We start from the raw sequence: 13,265 nt of genomic DNA, 5'->3' as shown, positions 1-13,265 counted from the left end.
TTTGGAAAAAATGGAGAAGACGAAATTGATGAGCAGATGATTGATGGCATACCAAATGCTTATGCCACTTTGCATTCTACTTATTCGTATACTACTCAAATTACATCCTTTCCGTACAGAAATTAAGATGCAATTAATGTATCGTCCTTTTTTATTATAGCATTTTGCTAAGATCAATGATAAATCCATGACTAGGTGTAGGTGATTTTCTCATTAACTGGGTCGTAGTTGGGCCGAACTCAGTGAACCCGAATTGGAGCTTATCGAGGATTCTAACGGGTCATAATTGGATCGCCTTTTAGATTAGATAAGATCTTATATGGATCATAGTTGGGCACTTGGGCACGATATTATCCTTTTAATGCGTCAACTCTCTATCTAGTATTCTAGTCTTCTAAAATATCAAAATTATGTAATTTTTCTTTTTCAAAATTGCAATTACTATTTCTAACCTCGTAAAACATAAAGATTCTCTTAAATACCAACCTGTTATTTTTTTTTCCAACCAAAATTAAGTCAACACTCCTTAGTTACCTTTCCATTTTTGTTATAATGCATTTGTGCTGTGCATGCATGTACAACCGTTATCCTCTCAAGTTCTCATGTCCACGAGGGTAGGTGCATTAAATAATACAAAGATAGAAGACAAGCAAGTTACAAGATATAATTCAAAATATATCATTTTTTAATACAACAATCACAAATTTACAACGGTGTAACTTTGGAGTTATATCTTTACTTTGTTTATATTTCAAACTATAAGAATCAAACACACATTAAAAATTAATTTATAAAAATTTTATGCTGAGAATTATAATTTATTTTACAGTATTCATAGCATTTTATTATAAATTATATAAATAAAAAAAGTTTAACAAAATTAAAGGTCAATTCAACCCATTTATTCTACATGAATCTGCCTATGCATCTTAGCATTTTTCAAGGGCATCGTATCACTAGACAGTGGGGTGGGAGGAGAATTACAGAATTAGAGACTTAATTATGTATATTACAATTTTTTGATCTTAAACAGATTAGTATGATAATTAACGAAAAATTGTGGAATTTAGAACTTTTATTTACGAAATTCAGTATAAAATCTCTGGTCCATATATACATCACATGATGAAATCAATGTGCTCCAGCTCCACCAAACCAAAAAAAAAAAAAAAATCCAATATTTCGTAACGCATTGCATGCACCGTGTCTACTCGAATAAATAAATATTTGCAGATTTACCTCCCAACCCAACGAGAAGCCCCAAGCCCCCATTCTTTCAATTTTCTTTCGACCTCCGCTGTGTTTCTTCGAAACAAAATAAACGCAACAGCTAAGATCTCAAACCAAGAAATAACAACGATTTCCTTGCTCTCATCCCCGAGACACGAGTGAAAATTAAGGTCGCGAGTCCAGAATCTGTGAAATCTCTCTTCCTCCCCGGATCGCCGGTTCAACCGTTCCGGGTCGACGGCGACCCGCGATTGGGAACGTCCGTACCAAATCGCGAGTTGCGCCCGTCTGGGCTATTCCAGGTAACCCTGGTACTAACCCTAGATCTACTGGATTTTTGTGCTCTCGTACGTTACTGAGCTCTGAACATTCAATTGCATACCAGTTGGATCTTTTGATTTTTCTGTCGTTTTCCGGATGAAAATTAGAATTGGACGGAGTAAGTAGTTTTCCTAATAGAAAGCCATAGATCTTACTGGTTTTCTACGGTTTGTGAACAGATCCAAGATAACGTCCCTTCAAATCAGCTCAATTTTACCTAACTCGGCCCAAAAATCAACTACCACCTTTAAAACAGATGGCTTCTCAATTCTCAGCTGAGGATCAAACTGATGAAGATTTTTTCGACAAATTAGTTGAAGATGACTTTTCGGTCACTGAATCAACTTCAGCTTCTCAAAATTTGGTGAGAGAATCATCCAATTCAAATTTAAGTTTGGATTCAGATGCAATAGATACTGCCAGTACCAGTACTGAAGTGGCAAATCGGCTCTCAAATATCAGTTTGGATGATAAGGTTTCCACCATCCATGTGTCGGAGGTTGATTCTATAAACAAAGACGCCACCCCAGCTGCACTCGAAAGTTCAAACCTTTTCGTGGATGAAAATAAAACAGTGGTTGATTCTTCAGGCAAAGATGCCACCAAGGAGGAATTGGTCCCAACTGCTATTATTTCAAGCGATGCAACATCAGAGAAGAAAGGTGAAGACCTAGGTGCAGGGTTGCCTGGAGGTGGGTCTAAGGGAACAAGTGTAAAGCAGGTACAATGGAGTGCTTTTGGGTCAGATTCTGGTGCCAGCAGAGGCATGCAACAGTTTGGGCATACAGGGTTTGAATCCTATACTGGTGTCTTTGGTGATGCTGGTTCAGGAGATCTGAATCAAGACTTTTTGCAGAACCCTGTCGGTGATCAATTTGGTGGTAGTTTTGTTCAGCAGGATGCAGAAATGTTTGCAAATCAGGGTTTCAGTGAACTTCAAGATTTGAACAATAGTTTCTATGCCGCTCCACTTAATCAAAATGATTCGGAGTTCTTGAACAATTCTAGTTTGGACCAGAGCCAGCCCAAAGCAGTCGAAACTGCGGTTCAAACTGAACTGGTACAGGCTGATCCAAATGAAATACAGAACTGGGAGAATCAGTATCCTGGTTGGAAGTATGATTATGCAACTGGCACTTGGTACCAAGTGGATAATTTTGATCCAAATTTTAATTCAAACTCCCAACCGGGTAACTTCAGTGACACGACCAAAACACAGGAGAATTTAAATCTGCAGTCAGAGGTGTCTTATGTGCAGCAGCCAACCCATCCTGTTTTGGAAACAATAGCAGAGGAGAATGGCAGTACAGTTAATACAGTTTCTGGTACAGAGTACCCACCTAACATGGTTTTTGACCCACAATACCCGGGTTGGTACTATGATACAAACACGCAACAGTGGTATGCTCTTGAGTCATATACACCAGCTGAACAGGCAACTGCTAGCAGTGGTACCACTCAAGAGCAAGTGAACCAAGGACTAAGCCATAACCAGAGTCACAATCAAACCCAGTTAGGTCAAGAATTGGGAGGGGACTGGAGCTCCTCTTATGCAAGCAATACTGTAAACCATGACCCTAATCAGCTCGCAGAGAGTTACTACAGTGATAATACTACTGTAAATAATACCTTAATGGGAAGTTTTTATGGCGAAGAGGCTTCAACAACTAGTGCGGTGACATCTAGTTACTATGGAACCAACACAAATGTAGAAAGTTTTCCAAACAATGATCCTTCTGGGAGTTTCTATGGAAATAATTTAAATGGTAACCTTTCTGGAAGTTTCTTCAATTCAAATGAAGGTTTCAAGGCCTTTGAGCCGGTGACAAATAATGCGTTTGGAGTTGTGCATAGCAGGGCCCGGTCTCTGGGCCAGTTTGGTCAGACTAACATGGGAATGGGCCTTAAACAAGTAAACTCAGCAGACAACTTCTATGGAGAACAGAATGCAGTTAATTTTAAACAACAAAATTTTGGGAGCACAAATGTTGAATCCTTTTCTCAGTTTGGTTATAACCCTAAGGAAGAGAGGTCGTCTTCTGGACGGCCTGCACATGCTTTGGTCACATTTGGATTTGGGGGCAAGCTTGTAATCATGAAGGACTCCAGCTCCTATGCAACTGGTTTCGACTTCGGAAGCCAGGTAAAATGTCTAGATTTAAAAAAAAAAAAAATCTTCTACTTGTCCTGATTTTTTTTTTTTTCATTTATTTCTGTAATCAATATATAGCATTTTAGTATGTCTAGTAGGAGGTATATGAAGGATTTGACTTTTTTTCATCAGAGGTCTGAATGCTTAAAGAAGCTCCATCTTAAATTTTTTGTTAGTGTCCTAAGTCCTCTTTAATGCTATGCGTTCAGATAGAATTTCTTAAGGGGTAGAAAAACTAGCATTTATTTCCGGGGCATAATTGTACAATGAGTAAATAAGATGAGAAGAAATAATGCAGAAATAATTTATATAGATGATCTTGGAATTCATGAGTAAGTATAAATCAAAACCCAAAAATATTGTCGTTTTGTCTGTATTTTCTTGATGTTAATTGTTTTTATTTCTTTAACAAACAGGGTGCTACAGCTAGTAGCAGCATATCAGTTCTGAACATCTCAGAAATTGTGAAGGAGAAAACTGAGAACCCAAACATAATAGATGAGGGTGCCTTGAGCTACTTTCGTGCCTTGTGTCACCAGTCCTTCCCGGGCCCACTTGTTGGTTCAAATGCTGCAACAAAAGATGTGAACAAATGGCTTGATGAGAGAATTGCTGGTTGCGAATCTTTGGTTGATTTCCAGAAAGGCGAGTATTTGAAACTGCTTCTCTCTCTCCTCAAAATCATGTGTCAGCATTATGGGAAGCTGAGGTCTCCTTTTGGATCCGACCCTTCTGTACAGGTAACCTCCCCCCCCTCAACAAAAGGATAGTACTAGAAAAAGAGGCAACGACTAAATATAAAATAAAGGAACTAACAACACGAGTCTCAAAAGTATGGTTAATAGTGAAAATACGGAACTATAAGGCAGTTTTTTAGCTTCATCTGACCTGTAAGATGTACCCTACCATGAGCCACCTTTTAATTTAAATTGTTCCTACATTGTTAGTATGCTTGTTGAATCTGTAACTTCAGTGTGCAAATTCTAATTACAGGATGTTGATGGTCCTGAAATGGCAGTCACAAAGCTCTTTTCATCTGCTAAAAAGGACAGATATGGCTCTTTCCCGCATTGCATTCAGAATTTTCCATCTGAAAGTCAGATAAGGGTATCTATAAGCTCTTATTTGCTGCTACTCCCCATTTTTTTCCATTGATATAACATGACATAAGTGAATCTTTTAAATGTTTTCATAGACAACTGCGCTTGAGGTACAAAACCTTCTTGTATCTGGGAAGAGAAAAGAGGCACTGCATCTTGCACAAGAAGGTCAGCTCTGGGGGCCTGCACTTGTACTTGCAGCACAACTGGGTGATCAGGTTAATTCAGTACTGGATACGCACAATAACTTTCTTATACTTAACTTTCCCTAATGGATTTTTCTTTAAAATATGTTGCAGTTTTATGTAGAAACGGTGAAAAAGATGGCGCAGAGGCAGTTTGTATCGGGGTCACCATTAAGGACGCTCTGCCTTTTAATTGCAGGCCAGCCAGCTGATGTTTTCTCTACTGATACTTCTGCTGTTCCCATGATGGTTACTCCATATGGTGCTCCCAATGCCCCACAAACCATGGAGGTATCTTTCAATATTATTTTATCATATAAGTGATAATGTTCATGGAGTGTCTTGGCTTCATTTGTAAAACTAGAAATATAGCTAATCAAGAGAACCAATTATTATTCTCTTATTCATTTAAACCAAACAATTTTTTAAGAAAAATTAAGTCCCACACAAGATGATATTGTTAGCTAGCTTAATAGTGTTATCTTGTCTGTACAATTCCAATACTGTATATTGTAATATTTGTTAGTTTCCTAGACCTAAACCTTAAAACAAGTCAAAACTGTAATTTTCTTCAATCGAACGGTACTTTTTTCCACTGAGCTGAACCAAATAGCACAGTACTATCATTTGACCAAATCGCAGTTTCATTCACGACTGAAAAAAACTAGACCACATTGGCAACCTAAATACCTTACTGTTTAAGTATGATTTCTTTACCTTTATTGGTCGGACTTGTAGGTTCAAGGAGGCGGGATGTTAGATGATTGGGAAGAGAATCTTGCTATTATCACTGCTAACAGAACCAATGATGATGGCTTGGTAATGATCCATCTCGGTGATTGCCTCTGGAAAGAGAAAGGGGAGGTGGGTATTTCTACACTTTCTGGTCTTTCACATATAACTTCTGTAAATCTGTAAAGGCTGAAATTGTGAATATACATTTACTAATAAGCAGGTGACTGCGGCACATACATGTTATGTAGTAGCTGATGCCAATTTCGAGTCCTTCTCAGATACGTCAAGGTTATGCCTAGTTGGTGCTGATCATTGGAAATGCCCTAGAACTTTTGTTAGCCCTGAGGCCATACAGGTCATTTCCCCTTTGCCCCCCTCCCCCAAATCTCTCTCTCTCTCTCTCTGTGTCTAGCTTTGTTATGTTGTATATAACTAAAGTTGCTATATTTGTTTAGAGGACGGAGTTGTATGAATATGCGAAGGTGCTCGGCAATTCTCAGTATGTGCTTCTACCATTTCAGCCTTACAAGCTTATCTATGCACACATGCTTGCTGAAGTTGGCAAGGTTTCTGATTCACTGAAGTATGTTCTTGTTTAGTTTCCTTCTTTTTTATAAATTAATTATTTGGAAGTATTAAATGAGTGTGTATTTACTCAAAGTTGCATAATACAGATATTGTCAGGCTTCTCTCAAATTGTTAAAGTCCTCTGGCCGGGCACCTGAATTGGAGATGTGGAAGCAACTCTTCTCTTCGTTAGAAGAGCGGATACGTACTCACCAGCAAGTAAGAAGGCCAACAACAGATTTTCACTCTAGCTTGAAATGTAAACGATGTCATATATGTGAATACACTACTCTGACCTTGTGTCTTCATGTCCTTTCAGGGAGGTTATAGCTCGAATGCTCCAACCAAGCTTGTGAAGAACATATTTAACTCACTTGATCGGTCGTTACAGCGTGTAATGGGTGCACCGGCCCCAACACAAGCTGTACCCTCTTTACCCCCAATGCCGCCAACTAGTGGTGTTGCTGCTGGTGCCAGTGGTGGCACTATTCAGAGAGACATGACCAGTCAGACTGTACCAAAATTTGTGAACAGCCAGTCGGCAATGACCATGTCTACTCTCATGCCATCTGCCTCGGTTGAGTCAATCAGTCAATGGGCCAATGATGGCAATATCAGTGGCAAGAAGTCTATGCATAACCGCAGTGTTTCAGAGCCTGATTTCACCAGAAGTCCGAAACAAGTCTCTCCCTCCCTCCCTTCTCCTCTCCTGTTTCTCTCAGTCTCTCTCTCACACACATGCGCGCCCACACACACACACACAATCTGTCTTTGAAAGTTACTTAGATTTTGTAATTTTGCAGAGTGGCAACCCAGATGGTGCAAAAGGCAATGGACCTGGTAGTTCACGATTAGGATGGATTGGTGGGGCCCTTTCAAAGACTGTAGGATGGATGTCTAAGTCTCATCGGCAGGTAATATTTGACTTCTGTTATCTTTTTTAACATTTAAATTTATATTTATGTGATAAATATTCTCGTCGTAATTAATTATTGAAGGCAAAGCTTGGGGATGAGAACAAATTCTACTATGATGAGAATTTGAAGACATGGGTTGAGAAGGGGACAAAGGTGGCTCCTGCTGAGGTGGGCCCACTTGCCCCTCCGCCTACCACCACTTCTTTCCAAACCGGATTGCCTGATTATGGATTAAACAATTCTGGTATTAAAATGGAGAGTAATATGACAATGAATGGCTTGTCTGAATCAAAACCGGCTACCGGTAGCAATAGCTTATCAGAGCCTGGCATGGTTGGGGGGATGCCACCAATGCCCCCTACGCATAACCAGTTCTCTGCCCGTGGTAGGATGGGTGTTCGATCCAGGTAGCTTTTAGTACTTTAATTTTTAATCATTCTTTGTATCATATTTCATTTTTTTGGGTCTCTTTTATACTTGTCTGTTCTATAAGGTTTGCAGATTGGCATGTGCCAAGTATATTTAGTCTGAGCAACTGAACCAGCCAAATCCAGTATTTACTAGTCTGTTTAGGAATTGTATCTGTACTAAACTTCTCCATCTTATTGCTACGTCATTCTTTTAAAATTTTTTGTTAGTTTCAGTGGCTTACTAGAGCTGGGTCAGGTTTCCAAGCATGGAGAAATAACTTCATTCTTTTTCCTTTTAACCATATTTATGAAGTCAGAATATAGCATAAAGGAGAAATAACTTTAAACCTATTATGTTCTCACAGGTATGTCGATACATTCAACAAAGGTGGCTCTGCGTCAGCTGCACCTACAAACCTCTTCAACTCACCAGCTGCATCCACCGTAAAACCACCTGTTGGTGCCAAATTCTTTGTACCAACAGCCGCTCCTGCTGCCTCCACCGACTCCTCGGAAACGTCCCAAATTCCATCAGTCTACAATTCACCCCCTCGTTCAACTGAGGAAATTGACCCACCTACCTCTCTCACGAAACAGCAATCCTTCTCTTCTTCTACAAGCACTTCACCGCCACCCCTGCAAAATTTGCAATCTACCCCTTCTACCTCTTCTTCCATCCAACGTTTCCCGAGCATGGACAATATTACCCCTCATGGGAACAAGGCCACTTTTGGATCAAACCCAGGAAGTGGGAGTAAAGGTCCAGTTTCTCGGACCCGAGCTGCCTCCTGGAGTGGGTCATTTAATGACCCATTTTCTGTGAAATCAACACAGATGAGCCCGCCTAGTGTTCATATGCATTTCATGCCTAATGCTTCTTCCTCAGAAGAACTGCAGGACATCCAGCTGTGATTTTGAAACCTAAATGGATGCAATGCTGGTGGGTGGGGTGCTGTTTTCTTTTTTATTTTGTTCCCTTTTTTTTTACATTATTGTTGTGAGCAAAAAGTTTACTTTTTCTGTATTACAAGTTTAGATTTTGGATATCAATGTAGTTAAAATGATGGTTTGAAATGATGAAGTGGTGTCCATTTACATGGCGAGAAAAAGAACAGCATGTGGATGCCAAACCTGTACAGATAATTTGTTCCAAATTTATTCTTGATGTAGATTTCCTCAATTTTTATGTTGTTTTTCCAATCGAAGGAAGGCAACAGAGAGAAATCTGTTTTTTTTTTTTCTTTCCAAGTTGCTTTGTAGGACGAACTGTAATGGATTCTTAAATTCTTTTAAAGTTATTAAATTCAGATTAATTTATTCCGTATTTCCACCTTGTGCATATTTCTCGAATAGATGAATTTTGTATGGTATCTCGACAGAAGGAATGCTAGTACAAATGAAATGTTTTCAATGAAAAACCTGATCGGAATTTTCGTCTCACATAAAATTTTTATTGAAGGAAAAGCTTTAGTCACAGCTTGGCACATTTAATTAATTATTTCGTAATTATATTTATTTATGCAATTGGGATATTTTTTAGAATCATCATTTCTGTAACCGCTATACAGTATCCATACTGTACCTGCGCTACAGTACCGCACAGTACCTGTGCTACAGTAACTCCATTTATGTGTATCCATACTGTACCCGCGCTACAGTACCGCACAGTACCTGTGCCACAGTAACTCCATTTAGAGAAATAATGTATTACGGTCCCCACTAATTATACTGTGTACACTAATTATTATTCTAAAAAGATATTATATAGTCTTAACTAATTATTATTCTAAAATTCCAGCAGCACCCTTTCAAAGCCTCGGCACTAATTCCGCGTCAACATTTCTCTAACAAAAATAGTTGACCTCATAAAAATAAATACTTCAGTGCATAGATATAAATACTTTCAATATTTAGATATTAATACTTTCAATGTCATATGTAAAAAGAGGAGGGATCCAATTACAGCATTATGACAGTTTAGGTCCCCACAAGCAGTTATGTAAAAATTACAACATTGTTTACTATATAGATATAAATACTTGCGTTCTTTGAACTATATACTTCAAGATTTGACTATTAATATTAAAAAAAAGTTATAGATCTAGAACGGTTGCGGTCCCCACAAACAATTACGGCAGTTTAGGTGCGGGTACGATGTCAGAAATTTAAAAAAAAAGTGCGGGTACGATTATTTAAAAGTAATTAATTTATCATTTACATTGTTTACTATATAGATATAAATACTTGTGTTCTTTGAACTATATACTTCAAGATTTGACTATTAATATTTTAAAATAAAGTTACAGATCTGGAACAGTTGCGGTCCCCACAAGTAATTATGGCAGTTTAGGTGTGGGTACGACATCAAAAAATTTTAAAAAAAATGCAGGTACGATTATTTAAAAATAATTAATTTATCATTTACATTGTTTACTATATAGATATAAATACTTGTGTTCTTAGGACTACATACTTCAAGATTTGACTATTAATATTAAAAAAAAAGTTACAGATCTGAAGTGCAGTTATGGCAGTTTAGGTGCGGGTACTGTAGCGCGGGTACTCATATCAGCTTCCTATTTTTTAATATTGTGCAAAAAAACAGCGGTTTCCTTGATCACCCATTTCTTTTATTATTATTATTTTTTTATAAAGTATAATGACAGAATCTAATAAATAAAACCAACCAATATGAGCGGACATTTTTTTTTTCAAGATATTAAATTGAAGAGAAAATTACAACACATGTAACGCACGTGGGAGTATATATAAGCAGGTCGAAACAATATTATTTCTATGAGAAATTTAAGTTCGTAAATATTGAGAAACATATACATTGACTTATCTTTTTATATTGTGTGATGAATATTAAGTTTTAGGAAAATGAATAATTTTGGGTTCAAGATCTAAAGGACAAAAAAAATATATATATATATATATTTTTTTTATTTTGTAGATTGTCTGATAATTACAACTTCAGATTTTACAAATTTTGAAGAAAAAAAAACCTTGAATAAATAAACCATGTAGGTAAAATGACATGGATAATAATTAAAAATTAATTTCCAATCAAGCAAATACAAAATTTATTTTATAATCTATAGAGAAATGTATATGGCTGATTTGCATACAAAATTTTATTATTTGAACAAAATATTTTATAGTTTTTGGCCTAATTTGCAAAATTAATTATACATATGGATACTAAATTTTTTGCCAAACACATAAAAATATATTTAATATCGAACTCATTTTATTAAAAAAACTAAGATGAGGATTTTGAAATAAAAAATCATGTATACGTTCAAAATATAGAAAAAATAATTAGCATAATTTTTGAAATTAAGTTTATTTACAGGGGCTCATAAGTAAGTTTGCAACATCTTCTGCAGTTCTGCTGATTGTCACATTTCATAGGAGTGTCAATTGTGCAATCTTCTGTGTTGCAGTCTTGCAGACAAGTTATTCTCTATTTTAAGGCTTTGAGGCGAAATAGACGAAATGCCACGTAGATTCTTTCACAGATAATCAAAATAAAGAAAACCGGGCAACACACCCAGAGTTAGGGGTGTTCAAACGGTTCGGTTTAATCGGTTTTGGACCGAACCGAATTAGTTCGGTTTAAACGGTTCGGTTATTTCGGTTTATTGGATCGGTTCGGTTGGCTTTTCAAAACCGAATTATAACTTCGGTTCGGTTCGGTTTGAAAAATTTCAAAACCGAAATAACCGAACCGACTGAACTTTCATATAATATGAATTTGATCGGAACCACCCCGGTTTATTTTTTAATACTTTAGTTTATTTCTTAATCAATTGCTTTAAATACTTGGTTTATTTCTTAATACTCCGGTTTATTTCTTAATATATTTCGGTTTATTATAAATCAATTGTTTTAAATAAAAAAAATTAATATATTTCGGTTTGAACCGAACAAACCGAAATAAAACTTCGGTTCGGTTGCAATGCTAATTCGGTTCGGTTCTATTTTTAAAATCGAATTATAACTTTGGTTTGCCAAGTTCGGTTCGGTTTCAACCGAATCGAACCGATGAACACCCCTACCCAGAGTAGGGCTGGCAAAAAAGCTCGTGGCTCGTGGCCCGCTTGGTATCCGCTCGTGACTTGATCGGTAACAACTCGTTCATTAGTGGACTGAGTTAAAATTAGCTCGTTCGCCACAGACTCGAGTCATAATTAATGAGTTTGAGTTTGGTCTGGCTCGGTCATTAACGAGCTATTTAATATACGTAGTTTAATAGTTTAATGATAATCGGATCACTTCAGATTGGAGATATTATGGTATATGGATGTTATAGCCAGTTTTATTGTAATTGGACTTTGGAGTGTGCTTAAGTTAATTGATAATTTTGTATGAAATATGTGTGAATTAATTAGGGTTGTACAAAATCGCTCAAACTCGTAACTCGCTCATAACTCGCTCACTAATTGCTCGCTTTAACTCGCTCATTTATAACTTGAGTCAGTTCCAACTCGAGTTGGCTGATTTGTTTAATAAATGAGCTGAGTTTGAGCATATCACAACTTGCTCATTAACAACTCGAGTTACACAAAGTTCGTTATAATAAATCTTATGCCCTTCTAAATGACTCCTAAGTTGTTGTTTGGATTTTTTTTGTTTTGTTAGTTGTCTTATTAATTATGTTTGAATTGTTTGTGTTTAGATAAACTCTTACTAAATCATTTGAATTGTTTTTGTTTATATAAACTCTTACTAGTATATAATTATAACTAAGGAAATTGACTGGTCAAACGAGTTATAAATGAGTTGTGAGCCAACTCGAGTTGGCTTTACAGCTCGTTATTGACATCCCAACTCGAGTTGACTCGCTCATTTACTAAATGAGCTGAGCACGAGTAGGAGGTAACTCGCTCAAATTCAGCTCATTTACAGCCCTAGAATTAATTATAAGCAACTAAGTTAATTTGTATGAATTTTTTTGATTTGGTATGCATGAATTTATTTTGTGAATATGTTTGTATGAATTTAGGATTTTGATATTTTTGTATGTATGAATTTAGGTGTAAACTTAATTTATAGTAGTTGATTTGCTTAATTGCAGTTGAATTAAGAGTATTTCTCAATAATTAGTCATATAAATATTATTTTGTTTTAGCCATAATTGATAAGATGTGTTATGAAAATTTAAGATATAGCAGAAAAAAAAATATACAAATTTATGAATCTACCAAGCTGATAACGAGCCAACTCGGCTCGCTCGGACAAGTCACGAGTCAGTCTTGAGCAACAATTTCAGCTCAGAACCTAAAATTCAAACTCACTCGCTCAGCTTGATCCATAAACAAGCTGATTACGAGTGAGATCTAACTCATTATTTAGCAGCTCGTTGCCACCCCTAACCCAGAGTAGCTCAAGTTGTCTTTATTAAAGACTATTGTAGATGGGATAAATAGGTTTTTATGGGTTGAGTCGAAATAATGAAATATGAGATAAATGAGACCGGATCTCACTTGTAAATTGAGGCATTTAACTTTTTTTTTATCTCCTCTCAATTTCTTTACTCATTGGACCATCCATTTTCACATACTTTTTTGCATATTTGTATTTGTTTTTGAATTGTTATTCATATTTCAAAATCTTTTTTTTTTCAACAATATTTTTCTTTA

General features: G+C 36.5%; 1 protein-coding gene across 1 annotated transcript; it reads left to right on the top strand.

Moving 5' to 3' along the window:
• The first annotated feature begins 1,244 nt into the window (after nucleotides 1-1,244).
• LOC144567158 (protein transport protein SEC16A homolog) lies at nucleotides 1,245-8,932 on the top strand. The gene is made up of 13 exons (XM_078317217.1): nucleotides 1,245-3,694; nucleotides 4,120-4,443; nucleotides 4,697-4,810; nucleotides 4,899-5,021; nucleotides 5,103-5,279; nucleotides 5,727-5,852; nucleotides 5,944-6,078; nucleotides 6,179-6,306; nucleotides 6,398-6,509; nucleotides 6,610-6,972; nucleotides 7,094-7,204; nucleotides 7,289-7,614; nucleotides 7,983-8,932. Exons 1-13 carry the CDS (start codon nucleotides 1,808-1,810, stop codon nucleotides 8,527-8,529), a joined length of 4,473 nt encoding a protein of 1,490 aa, XP_078173343.1. The 5' UTR covers nucleotides 1,245-1,807; the 3' UTR covers nucleotides 8,530-8,932.
• The last annotated feature ends 4,333 nt before the right edge of the window (nucleotides 8,933-13,265 follow it).

This window comes from Carex rostrata, chromosome 16 (assembly GCF_964058835.1).
Source record: "Carex rostrata chromosome 16, lpCarRost1.2, whole genome shotgun sequence".
Classification (NCBI taxonomy): Eukaryota; Viridiplantae; Streptophyta; class Magnoliopsida; order Poales; family Cyperaceae; genus Carex; species Carex rostrata.
This window is presented reverse-complemented; position numbering and strand designations above follow the sequence as displayed.